General features: G+C 36.4%; 1 protein-coding gene across 3 annotated transcripts in view; it reads left to right on the plus strand.

Annotated features, from left to right (window-relative positions):
- The window catches only part of LOC115217169 (sodium/potassium/calcium exchanger 4-like), a 217,029-nt gene that overhangs the window by 171,893 nt on the left and 30,551 nt on the right, over window positions 1-14,585 (plus strand). For all 3 annotated transcript variants that reach the window (XM_029786794.2, XM_036507716.1, XM_036507718.1), the window contains exons 10-14: window positions 3,802-3,925; window positions 8,476-8,572; window positions 10,481-10,584; window positions 10,820-10,875; window positions 13,237-13,330. In XM_029786794.2, the coding sequence (XP_029642654.1) occupies window positions 3,802-3,925; window positions 8,476-8,572; window positions 10,481-10,584; window positions 10,820-10,875; window positions 13,237-13,330 (475 nt within the window). The remainder of the gene's footprint in view (window positions 1-3,801; window positions 3,926-8,475; window positions 8,573-10,480; window positions 10,585-10,819; window positions 10,876-13,236; window positions 13,331-14,585) is intronic.

Raw genomic sequence — 14,585 nt, forward strand, 5'->3', positions numbered from 1 at the left:
CCTTGGCGGAATTCGAACTCAGAACGTAGCAGCAGACGAAATACCTATTTCTTTACTACCCACAAGGGGCTAAACACAGAGAGGACAAACAAGGACAGACAAACGGATTAAGTCGATTATATCGACCCCAGTGCGTAACTGGTACTTAATTTATCGACCCCCAAGAGGATGATAGGCAAAGTCGACCTTGGCGGAATTTGAACTCAGAACGTAGCAGCAGACGAAATACCTATTTCTTTACTACCCACAAGGGGCTAAACACAGAGAGGACAAACAAGGACAGACAAACGGATTAAGTCGATTATATCGACCCCAGTGCGTAACTGGTACTTAATTTATCGACCCCCAAGAGGATGATAGGCAAAGTCGACCTTGGCGGAATTCGAACTCAGAACGTAGCGCCAGACGAAATACCTATTTCTTTACTACCCACAAGGGGCTAAACACAGAGAGGACAAACAAGGACAGACAAACGGATTAAGTCGATTATATCGACCCCAGTGCGTAACTGGTACTTAATTTATCGACCCCCAAGAGGATGATAGGCAAAGTCGACCTTGGCGGAATTTGAACTCAGAACGTAGCAGCAGACGAAATACCAGTTAGCATTTCGCCCGGCGTGCTAACGATTCTGCCAGGTTGCCGCCTTATTGCCAGGTCGCCGCCGATAAATTAAGTACCAGTTGCATACTGGAGTCGATCTAATCGACTGGCCCCCTCCCCCAAAATTTCAGGCCTTGTGCCTAGCGTAGAAACAAATATAATTATGAAGGCATGTGGCTTGGTGGATAGGGAATTTGGTTCATATTCATAAGGTCATGAGTTTGACTCCTGGCGGTGCATTGTGTTCTTGAGCAAGACTTTTTATTTCACATTGCCCCAATCCACTCACCTGGCAAAACTGTGCAGTACCTGCATTTCAAAGGTCAGGCTTCTCACATTCTGTGTCATACTGAATCTCCCTGAGAACTACATTAAGGGTTTGTGAGTTTGTGGAGTGTTCAGCCACTTGCACATTAACTCCATGAGTAAGCTGTTATGGTCCCCTACCTTTGTATTTGAAGAGTCCTCACATTCTTGTTTGTTTGCAGCTTGCTCATTACATAATGATTTCTCAGGAGTGGCTGTGTGGTAAGTAGCTTGTTTACCAACCACATGGTTCCGGGTTCAGTCTCACTGCGTGGCACCTTGGGCAAGTGTCTTCTACTATAGCCTCGGGTCAACCAAAGCCTCGTGAGTGGATTTGGTAGACGGAAACTGAAAGAAGCCCATCGTATATATGTATATATATATATATATATATATATATATGAGTGTGTGTGTTTGTCCCCCTAGCATTGCTTGACAACCGATGCTGGTGTGTTTATGTCCCCGTTACTTAGCGGTTCGGCAAAAGAGACCGATAAAATAAGTACTGGGCTTACAAAAGAATAAGTCCCGGGGTCGAGTTACTCGATTAAAGGTGGTGCTCCAGCATGGCCACAGTCAAATGATTGAAACAAGTAAAAGAGAGAAAAGAGAAAAGAAAGAGGTATGATTTTCAAGCTAATATTTTCATCTTCATTACACTCCTCACTCTCAGTTTCTTGTGTTGGCTCTACGACCAGTTGCTTAACAATGTTTGGCTTTTTTTTTTTGTCCCTCCCAATGACCCTTTTTTCTTCTTCTTAGCCCTGCAGTAAAATTTCAAATGATTTAGGAGTGCCAGTGGTTTTCTCCCACCATTTTTTGTCTTGAGCCAGTTTACCAGAAAGATGAATATCATCTGGCCTTAAGAAACTCTGGCCAGATGGTCCTACTCGACTTGGTGATGCACCATTTAGTGTCAGTGAGGCAAGTCCTGTGGAATTGGTTGTTGCACTTCTGTTGCAGTGGAATTCTCATCAATATTTAGGAAATGCTGTCACATAAGAAGAGAGGAACTCATTAATGAAGATATTCCTATCTGGAGGACAAATGCTTGTCACTATGAAACTGACTGGGTGTTGGGAATAAATTTAGTTCAAGAAAATACCCACCACCACCACCATCACCACCTCTTCCACTCCTAACTAATCCAGCAGTTTCATATGCCAACATTGTTTTCCTTTTTTTTTTGCTCTTTTGTTTGTTTGTTTTTTTTTTCATTTCATCCATTCATCAATGGCAGTGTTATACTGATTTTTGAAAGCCCCTGAAACAGTCCTGATACATCTTGTGTAACCAGTGTGGGGACATTGACAGCAATATAACTCTATTTTCTCCAGCAGAGTGAATGACCCCTATGGTAATAGGACTCCCAAGAGCACCACATTTTGTTTCATGGTGTATACTTAACATGTGCCATAAAACACTTTGTGAAAGTGGTCATATTTTGATTATTGAAGTTGATTGTAGAACTCAGTTCTGAATCCTTAGATATTCTCAATGACATGGTCTGTTATTCCTTTGAAGATTATACAACTAATCTTCGTCCGTATATTCCTTCTCCAGCTAAGGTTGAGGTATAATTCAGACAACAAAAATTTACATATTCAAGTACCAAATGCTTAACCTCCTTTTCAGTCCAGTGCTATTGTTACATGTGCTGGGGTACATGTGATCATGGGGTTTGTTGGAACATGTGCCAACTAACCCCATGTAGTAATGACCTCAAGATATGCAGTTGAAAAATTGGAACAGGCAAATTATTTGCTGCCCCATAACAATTACTTTCTTATTTCTTTATTGCCCACAAGGGGCTAAACATAGAGGGTACAAACAAGGATAGGCAAAGGGATTAAGTCGATTAGGTCAACCCCAGTGCGTAACTGGTACTTAATTTCTCGACTCTGAAAGGATGAAAGTCAAAGTCAACCTCAGCGGAATTTGAACTCAGAATATAACGGCAGACAATATACTGCAAAGCATTTCGCCCGGCGTGCTAACATTTCTGCCAGCTTGCCACCAATTACTTTCTGCTAAACAATCAACACACAAAAGGATTTGTACCTGATTAAAGTATCTCCTAAACAAGTTGAACATTTGTAACAGGTGAACGTTTTAATTTAACCCTTTAGTATTAAGATTTCTTTGTCACATGTATTTATTTATTCACATTGCTTTGAATTAATTAACCATTCATTACCTTGTAGCTTCAAGATTTCAGTGGTGTGTTTGTATATTTTTAGAATGACAGAGCTAGGTGGGCATGAGAGGTTGGATCTGGTCAGTTTTAACATGAAACAGGTAGAATATTTGGGCTGGATATGGCCAGATTAAACGCTAAAGAGTTAATATGTGAACAAGAAAATTGCAGCTAAGCTGCATGTCAGTGATGTCAGATGTGGCATGTAGACCATCATATAACTTGTTTTATTCTTCTCTTCCATTTTATTTTGACATGCCCATTGCATTTTAATTCTTCTTGTCTATTTTACAAATTCAGTGTGCACACGCACATTGCTTGCTCATAGTTCCCTTTCTGGTTCCTACTCAAAACTGTTTACAGATCACAACCGTCTCATGAACCTGAGTTTGTGAGGAGCACTTCATGCTCCTATGGTTACGAAAAATTACAGAAATATTTCTGTCCTCTTGAAAACCTTTAATGCCAATATGTTTGAAAGGCACTGGAAGATGTTCTCATAAAACAGTACAAGAATCTTCCCTAGGTTCTTTGTTTCTGTTGAATCCACATTCCAAGTAACCCAACTTCTGTGTATTTCATTAAGAATATGGTAACAGACAGATTACATGTTCATTCATACACAATTTAAAAAAAAAAGCTTGTTTCAAAACTGAATGTCTGAAGAAGCTCACTGAATGCTTATTAATTTTCAGAAATGTTCAATAATGATGAAGAGGATGTTTACTCCAGAGATTCTGCCCCAGCACAACCACCGGTAGCTACAAAGCCACCAGAACAATTACCTGTCGATGAATATCTGGTCAAATACTATATACCGTAAATAAATATTATTATTATCATTATTATTATTATTATTATCATCATCATCATCATCATCATCATTATTATTATTATTATTATTATTATTATTATTATTATTATTATTATTATCATTATTATCATTATTATTATTATTATTATTATTATTATTATTATTATTATTATTATATTATTATTATTATTATCATTTTTATTGTTACTTTTTTTTTCTTCTTTCAAATTTGCTTCCATTTCTTGCCGAGTGTCTTCCCGACTAGGGCAAAGAAACTCATAGTATACTTTGGTAGGCCATTAAACCAAACTCAGTAGTTCGTTCATTTTTTTTTTTCATTTTTTTTTTTTTTAAAGTTAAATTAAAATACATGAGCAGCAACAGTTCTCACATCGACAATGCTCTTCTCAATACGTGTGATGTACCAGTTAAGACAATCTTTTGCACTTCTTGCAGGGATGGTAAGCCAGGGATCATTCTCATATAATTTTCGGTTCCCTTCTTGATCATTCCTAGTGCTCCTACGATCACTGGTATTGTAACCGCCTTGAGATGCCACATTTTCTCAATTTCAATGAGTAGGTCTTTATATTTTCTGAGCTTGTCAAACTCTTTCGCTGAGATATTATGATCACAGGGGATGCTCATGTCGATCAATAAGCAAACTTTATTGTTTTGGTCTTTCACAACAATATCTGGTTTATTGGCCTTGATGGTTCGGTCTGTATGTACTGGAAAGTCCCACAGAATGGTTACATTTTCTCCTTCAGTTACAGCCTCAGGGTGGTGATTATACCACTTGTCGGCAGTTTTGATATTGTAATGCCGACTTATTAGCCAGTGGAGATATTGGCCAACTCTGTCATGTCTTTATTTATACTCCATTTATTATCATTATCATTATTATTATTATTATTATTATTATTATATTATTATTATATTATTATCATTATTATTATTATTATCATTATTATTATTATTATTATCATTATTATTATTATTATTATTATTATTATATTATTATTATTATTATTATTATCCTCATTATTATTATTATCATGTACACATTAGAAAACAAATGAAGAAATAGAATGGTAATGGCATAGAGAGAGTGGGCGGAGGAATAAAAGAGAGGGAAAATAAGGAAAAGAAAACATAAATAACAAATTTTTGTAACTATGGAAACCTCACTTCATCTCTGAGATTTCAAACTGCTGTGTTGTTATTATTTAATAAATAAGCTTCTTCCATTGGTGGGTGGTGGTGGGTGGGAGGTGGGTGTTTGATTTTAGAAGTGAAAAGATGGCGCCATAAGAAGACTGAAGTCTTCACAAATATGAATGTAGAATCAATGATTAAATTATGACATAACACTGAAGTTAAAGCTTATTTAATTTTACCCACGAACAAATACAACAGTACGCAGTATATGACATTTTAACCCTTTGACATTCATATTACTCTGTCAAATGTAATGCATATTAATTCGCATTGTTTTGAATTAATTGTGCATTATCTGGTAGCTTTTGAGAGTTTGATGATGTAATTGTTTATTGCTGACATTTATGACATTGTAGGGTAGGTGCGAGAGGCCAACTCTGGATGGTTTGAACATAAAACAGGTAGAATATTTGGGCCTGACATGACTGGTTTAACTGCTTGTAATTTTCTTGAGCTGACACAATGATAGAAGTTGTAAGAAATAAACTTATGTCCTTGGCTTGAATATATCTGAGCCTTTAGACATGGGCTTACCTTTTACTTGTTTCAGTCATTTAGCTGTGGCCATGCTGGGGCACCACCTTCAAAGATTTTACTCAAATGAAACCTGATACTTATTCTTATTTCTTTATTGCCCACAAGGGGCTAAACATAGAGGGGACAAACAAGGACAGACAAAGGGATTAAGTCGATTACATTAACCCCAGTGCGCAACTGGTACTTAATTTATCAACCTCGAAAGGATGAAAGGCAAAGTCGACCTCGGCGGAATTTGAACTCAGAATGTAATGGCAGACGATATACCTGTAAGCATTTCGTCCCGCATGCTAACGTTTCTGCCAGCTCGCCATCTTAATACTTATTCCTTAATACTTAATACCTGATACTTATTCTATCAGTGTCTTTTGCTGAACCACTAAGCTATAGGAATGTAAAAACACCAACACTGTTGTCAAGCAATTATGGGGAACAAACACACACACACATGACAGGCTTCTTTCAGTTTCTGTTTACCAAATCCACTCACAATGTTTTGGTCGGCACCAGGTTATAGTTAAAGACACTTTAAAGTGCCATAATGGGACCAAACCCAGAATCCTGTGATTGGGAAGCATACTTCTTACCACACAGCCACACCTGCACCAATATAAGTTTATTCAGAAAAATAGATGTCAAAATTTTAACAAATAATAATTCTTTCCAATTTTGGTGTAAAGCCAGAAATCTTGTGGGGATAGGGCAGGGCAGGTGGACAAATTGATTACTTCGACTCCCACTATTTTATTGCTCTAAAAAGATGAAAAGCAAAATCAACCTGAGTGGGATTTGAACTCTGAATGTAATGAGTCAGAAGAAATACTGCTAGGCATTTTGTCTGATGTTCTTATGACTCTGCCACCTCACTACCTTATTTTGACAAATAATGATGACACAAAAAATTATTTCATGGTGAAAAAGTTAAAGATTGAATAACGTAAATGAGAGAGTAAAATACTCTAATATATTTTAAGATTTTGGTAAATAGAATTAAAAGGGAATCTAAGAAAGTAATTCACAAAATATCGGTAGGCCATCAATGTCTGATGATGGCAAAGACTATGTTCTCACCAATGAGAGCACATGTGATTCTGTAGACCAAAGCTAGAAGCACACTGGCACTTTCAGGTGCCACAGGGATAGTCTGTTGACTGGATTGCAGAGGACACTGCCCTGTGATCACTGTCTCTTGCAGCAGTGAGGCACTGTCACTGGTCCCCTTTGAAGGCAGCTGCTGCTCATGAGGTGAGAAACCTTCACGGTGGTCTGTCTGTGGTAGAAGCTTCAAGTTTGCGTGGACCAATGCCATGCCATCAGAGTTTACTTTCCATGGTGTCCTTGTACCTCATTTCAGGCCTTCCTTGTTTGTGTGAACCCTGTGTGAGCTCACCATACAGCAGCTGTCTGGGTACATGGCTGTCAGCAAAAGAATGTGACCATGCTGGAGCACCAGAATAAAAACATTATTTAAAAGCCAAACTCATCCTTGGGGAGATTTGAACCCTGGGCCTCTAGATTAGATATCTAGCACACTATTGACTATACTACAGGAACATTACTATTGTTGAAAAAGAATTAGAAATTCATTTTTGGAAATGCTTTTATAATGTTTGGTAATTTCCCAAATAAATACACTCTTGGCAAAACACAGAGATCAACGCAGACAATAAAGTCTTATGAAATACAATGTTTATATATAATCACATTAAGTCACCATGTAAATTCACACTAAAATATCAGCTTTTGTTTATTGCTAAAATATTAAATAGTTTTCATATGAAGAACTAGGAGCATTAGAACTTTATAAAGTTTTGAAATTATTCTCTGTGGAATGATACCATGATCTTTTGAATTCCTTATTCTTCCCAGCACCATTTGCAATGGTAATACAAGCGAATCAGCATGGTCACAGTCAAATGACTGAAACAAGTAAAAGAGAGTAAGAGAGAGTCATATTATCAGCATCCTGGGAAAAATGCTTAGAGGCATTTCTTCTGTCTTTGTGTTCTTAAGTTGAAATTCTGCTGGGGTTAACTTTGCCTTTTATCCTTTCTGAGTCGATAAAATAAGTAACAGCTGAGCACTGAGGCTGATACAACCGATTTAGCCCCTTTTCTGAAATTGCTGGCATTGTGCTAAAATTTGAAACCAATATTCTATACATCTGGAAGAATATTTATCACATTAGGTAGAATGCTTAGCAGTGGCATGTAAAAAACACCATTAGAGTGTGGCCATTGCCAGTACTGCCTGACTGGCCTTCCTGCACCTATTAAAGCTGTGCTCCAGGATATTGTAGCATTGTTATATCTTTATTTTTGTATTTGCTATTACTGTGAAGGTGCATGGCTCAGTGATTAGGGGGTATCAGCTCGCAATCACGAGGTAGTGAGTTTGATTCTTGGACAAGACTGTGTGTTGTGTTCTTGAACAAGACACTTTTTTTTTTACATTGCTTCAGTTCACTCACTTGTAGAAATGAATTATGACATCATTGGTGTCAAGCCATATTGGCCTTTGCCTTTCCCTTGGATAACATCAGTGACGTGGGGAGGAGAGGCTGGTATGCATGGGCAACTGCTGGTCATCCATAAACAACCTTGCTCGGACTTGTGCCTTGGAGGGGAACTTTCCAGGTGCAATCCCAAGGTCATTCATGACCAAAAGGGGTCTTTACTCTTTACCTGATGCTATAAATAAAAATTATTCAACTTGAGATCATATTTTTCTAAATATGTGCTTGCTTAAACTTCTATTAATACTGCATATGTAATTAATTCTTTTTTAATTAATTCAGATATGGATTCTATGGCTTTATCTTCCGACTACTCATGATGAATAAATTTCCTGTAAGAACCCGATTTATCTCTGCTGTACGATTGGTCATTATATATGTAAGTTTAACACTTTACATTATAAATATATTCTGACATTTTTTTAAAAAACCAGATTGTTTATAAAACAATATATATAATGAAAATCTTTTTTTCAGTTTTGCCACACACATGCAAACATATATACATTTGTAATGTATTTTTTAATTTAATGGTAATGTAAAAATATTATCACTAATTAATATAATAAACAATGGATAAGGCAGTGATTTGGCAGAATGATAAGCATGCTGGGCAAGATGCTTGGCAGCATTTCATCCCTGCATTCTGTGTTCAAATTCCACCAGTGTTCACTTTGCCTTTCATCCTTTCAGGATCGATAAAATACATACCAGTTGAGCATTGGGATCGATTTAATTGACTTTGCCCCTTCCCACCTCAATAAAACTGCTGGCCTTGTGCCAAAATTTGAAACCACGTAATCAACAATGGCAAGCTGGCAGACTCATTAGCACACCATGCAAAACACTTAGCAGCATTTTGTCTGTTTTTACATTCTGTGTTTGAATACCACTGAGGCCAACTTTGCCTTTCATCCCTTCAGGATTGATAAAATAAGGACCAGTAGAGTACTACGGTTGATGTAATCAACTTATCCATCACCAGCATCATCGTTTAACGTCCACTTTCCATGCTAGCATGGGTTGGACGATTTGTCTGAGGTCTGGCGAACCAGGCTCCAATCTGATCTGGCAGAGTTTCTACAGCTGGATGCCCTTCCTAACACCAACCACTTCGAGAGTGTAGTGAGTGCTTTTACATGTCACCGGCACAAGCACCAGTTTGGTGGTACTGGCAACAGCCATGCTCAAATGGTGCTTTTTATGTGCCACCTGCACAGGAGCCAGTCCAGCAGCACTGGCAACGACTTCGCTCAAATGTTTTTTCACGTGCCACCAGCACAAGTGCTAGTAAGGCGACGCAGGTAACGATCATGCTCAAATGGTGTGTTTAATGTGCCATCAGCACGAAGGCCAGCTTGTTGCTCTGGCAACGATCTCACTCATATGGTACTCTTAGCACTCCACTAGCAACGGATGCCAGCCACCGAGTTTGATTTTGATTTCACGTGCCTCAACAGGTCTTCGCAATCGAGTTTGATTCCGACTACCCCGAAATTGCTGGCCTTGTGCTAAAATTTTAAACCGATATAATTAACAGCTTATATCAACCTGTCCTTGCAGTAGATTATATTCTTCAATCTCCAACAATTCCATCCCAATAATGTCTCTAATTTTGATTGAAATGAAATTAAGATTTTTTAAATTAAAATAATATTACATATAAAAGCATTTATTTATTTTACTACCCACAAGGGGCTAAACACAGAGAGGAAAAACAAGGACAGACAAATGGATTAAGTCTATTATATCGACCCCAGTGCGTAACTGGTACTTAATTTATCGACCCCAAAAGGATGAAAGGCAAAGTCGACTTTGGCGGAATTTGAACTCAGAACATAACAGCAGACAAAATACGGCCACGCATTTCACCCAGCATGCTAACGTTTCTGCATAAAAGCATTGAGACAGAAAACAAAAGCAGATTCATTCACGGGACTCAAAACTCAAACCTCATTTCTTTATAATGTCTAATACCATTTACTGTCATTAATTCTATGTCTGATATAATTTATACCTGTCTAATACCATCTATAAATGGTATATACAATATCTAATACCATTGTTTACAATGTCAAATACCATTAACTGTCATTAATTCTATTTGAAAATCGGTCCAGAATTTTCTTTATCTAATTATAAATGAAAGTCAACCAAGAAGTTATTTTCTTTACCTTTATATCAAAGAAGACCAACATTTGTCAGCATTTTTAGAACAAATTCTGTAGAAATTGTACACTTGGCTCTTTCAAATAATCTAATTTAAATGTATTTTCTTCATTGGTAGCGCCGAAAAATGAATGTCATTTTGGCAGCCCAACGAAGGCAAGGCTTCAAGTCTGCTGCTCAGCAACCTAGTGTAACATCATATTCGAAAACTCCTCGCAGTTGGTTAGTATCTACAATACGTCTTTGTATAAATGGAAGAATAACAAGATCGATTCTGTCAGTATCTTAAATATTGTACAAAAAATTTAAGACTCTTTTGCACATTGAGTAATTTAAGTACAGTCGGAATAATTTTTGTATGAATTTCAAAAAAATATTTATGACCACAAAAAAAAAAATCTTAACTATATGTATCTCTTTGGGTTTAATTAATTAATATTTTGTCAATTATTTGTAGGGTTACAACATATGATATAGAACAAGTGGAGAAATGGAAAACTATGCCATCTATCAGTAAGTTTCTCTCATTTCTTACCAATTCCTTCAGCTTGCTTCTATAAACAAACTTTAGCCAGATTTTCAGTATCAACTTTCTATATAGATGTAAGTTTGCAACCTACCTGTATGTAATCACTCAACTACATATTCATTCTTGACAGTGGCACACACACACACACACACACACACACACACACACACATGCAACTAAATACATAAACACACACATGCATGCATGTGTACACACACATGAACTTATCCAAAACCTGAGTTTCACTATATAATTTTTGTCAATGCAAGGCTACCACCAGTTACCTTGGAAACTGTTCTTTCCATAATAATTATTTCTATTATTGGCACAAAACAATAACAATAATAACAACAGCAATAATAATAATAATATAATAATAATAATAATAATAATAATAATATAATAATAATAATAATAAATGCTTTCTAATCAATGTATCAATACCAACAGATCACAATGTTTCTCTCAAAGAAATGGAGAAACTTTCAAAATACAAAGATCTGGAAATTGAGGTAACTTGAATCATCATCATCATCATCGTTTAACGTCCGTTTTTAAATGATGATGATGATGATGATGATGATGATTCAAGTTACCTCTATTTGGAGTCTAAAAACAGAAACAATTCCTATTATAGAAGGCACATTAGGTATGATTAAAAAAATATTCAGCAAATACATAACAAAAACACCAGGACTAACAAATATATATAACATTCAGAAAAATAGCACTACTAGACACTGCACACAGCCTACGTAAAACACTTTCAATACAATAAAAATAAGAGTATCACAATAAACTACAGCACATACCCAAGGTACACAGAGCTGTGCTTGGTAGTGCAGTGAAAGTACATGATAAAAAATAAGACTACTGAATAATAATAATAATAATAATAATAATAATAATGCACCACCCTAAGGCAGATATAGAACAACTTTATCTGCCAAGAAAAGAGGGAGGCCGTGGACTTTTACAACTGGCAATAACAATGAAGATTGCTACAATTGGCCTAGACACCTACCTGAAAAAGTCTGAGGACTGGATGTTAAAACTTGTCTCAAAACATGAAAACAAGAAAGCATCATACTCAGTAACAAAACAGGTGAAGGAATATCTAAGTGAATTCCGAATACAACCAATTTCGGAATTAGAGATAGACATACAAGAAACAAGCACAGAAAAAGCTAGGCGCATGAAAACCCATGCCAAAACTGCGGCCTTAGATATTCTGAATGATAAATGGCAAGAAAAACCTCTCTATGGCAAATACCCAAAGAGAGCGAATAATGCAGATGTTGACAAAGCCCTGACCCATCAATAGCTAATGGCCTCTGGCTTAAAATCTGAAACAGAAGGGTTTATCATAGCAGCTCAAGATCAATGCCTACCAACAAGGAACTACCAGGCCAACATATCAAAGAACGGCAGTAGCCCAACATGTCGTGTATGTCAACAACAAAATGAAACCATTGATCTTGTTGTCTCCAAGTGCAGTCTTCTAGTGCCTACAGAGTATCTCAACAGGCATGATAGATTCACTGGGTAATTTGCAAAAACCTGGATTTGCCCCATGAAAACAATTGGTGGGAACACAAACCACCTCCAGTGCTTGAAAATGACCACATCTCACTCCTCTGGAACTTCACCATTCAAACTGACAGAAAGATAGATGCAAATAGGCCAGACATCATATTGAAAGACTTCAGGCAAAGAACATGCCTCCTCATTGATATGACTGTCCCAATCGATATAAATGTATCTGTCAAGACCTACCAAAAACTGAGCAAATAGAAATCAGCAAAATGTGGAACCTGAAGACTAAAACAATACCTGTTGTCATAGGTGCTCTGGGAATGATAGCAAAAGGGGCTGATTGCTACCTAATTCAGATACCAGGAAACCCCAAAATGGCAGAAATTCAAAAGATAGTGCTCATGGGAACTGCTCATATCCTACGCAAAATACTTTCTATGTAATCTCAAGTTTTAAAACAAACATAATTTTCGTATGTTTTTTTTTTAGACATTCACTAGTACAACACTAAATACAAAACCAAATATATGACACACTAGGCATAACAACAACATGAACTTCCAGCCTGTTGTCTCTTGAGGTCTCTGGGTGAGACTTGGAGCCAACTTGTACAAATATAAAGCAAAAGTCAAACATATAATAATAATAATAATAATAATAATAATAATAATAATAATAATAATAATAATAATAATAATAATAATAATAATAATAATAATATAATAATAATAATAATGATGATGATGATGATGATGATGATGATGATGATAATAATAATAAAAATATAGGTAATCTTTTTGTTCTTGCAGGTACTGATGGAATTTTGGCAATAGTAAAATGGGTCATATCTTACCCAATCCAGTTTGCATTATACTACACCATCCCAGATTGCAGGAAACCAAGGTAAGTACAACGATTCAAGAATTAGTCATCTTTCTTGCTTTCCTGTCTTTAGAATAAAAATTTGGCAAAACTGACACTCAGAGTTCATCTGTGATTTTTTTGCTCTTTTTTTTTTTAAACTTGTGTGTGTGTGTACATATATATATTTAATTATGAATTAAAAGCACCGGTAGTGTTGTAAGCATATTTGACTGCACATGCTCAATGTATGTTATGCATGTATATCGGTTCATTGCAATAAAGCACTCTGGGGACAACACCTTCATACCATTGTGTGTTCAAAACACCTGAAAGTCATAGGCAAGTGAGACAACCCACAGCCAGTCCCATTCAGGAGTGATGGATACTGATATTTCACCATTTTTGTGGCTAATCAACATCACATACCTGAATTGAACCGAGGACGAACTGAAGTACCAGTCTACGACTATATACAAAAAGTGATATATATATATATATATATATATATATATATATATATATATATATATATATATATATATATATATATATAATTATATATGTGTGTGTGTGTATGTGTGTGTGTCTGATATGTGTGTGTGTGATGTATGTGTATGTTTGTGTGTGTGTGTGAAGGTACATGGGTCAGTGGTTAGAGCCTTGGGCTTACAATCCTGAAGTAGTGAGTTTGATTCTCAGACCAGTCTGTGTGTTGTGTTCTTGAGCAAGACTCTTTATTACCTGTTGCTCCAGTTCACTCAGCTGTAGAAATGAGTTGTGACATCACTGGTGCCAAGCTGTATCAGTGTTTGCCTTTCCCTTGGACAACATTGGTAGTGTGGAGAGGGGAGATGATATGCATGGGTCATTTGTGACCAAAGGGGGTCTGAATATATAATATGTGTATCATCATCACCATTATTATTGGACAGTTTGACAGTAGTTGGCTAGGCAGAGAGTTGTTCAGACTCCAATTGTCTGTTTTGGCATGGTTTCTACAGCTGGATGCCAACCATTTTACTTTTCTTGGGATACATGTGTTCCATAAGGAGCAAAAGGGTTAAGCAACTGTCCTCATTTGTATGCACCATGTGACCAAATCAGCAGTCTTCTCTTTTGCTATATATATATATATATATATATATATATATATATATAGACACATCTAATGTAGGATAAAATTTTTTTTAAAAAATTCTATCAATGGCCAGCATATTAAAAAAAACCTTTAAAGGTTAAATTTATAAACAATTTATAAGTAAGGGCAAAAGAAAAAATCTCTAATGCCAAAATA

This window comes from Octopus sinensis, linkage group LG11 (genome assembly GCF_006345805.1).
Source record: "Octopus sinensis linkage group LG11, ASM634580v1, whole genome shotgun sequence".
NCBI classification, from domain to species: Eukaryota; Metazoa; Mollusca; class Cephalopoda; order Octopoda; family Octopodidae; genus Octopus; species Octopus sinensis.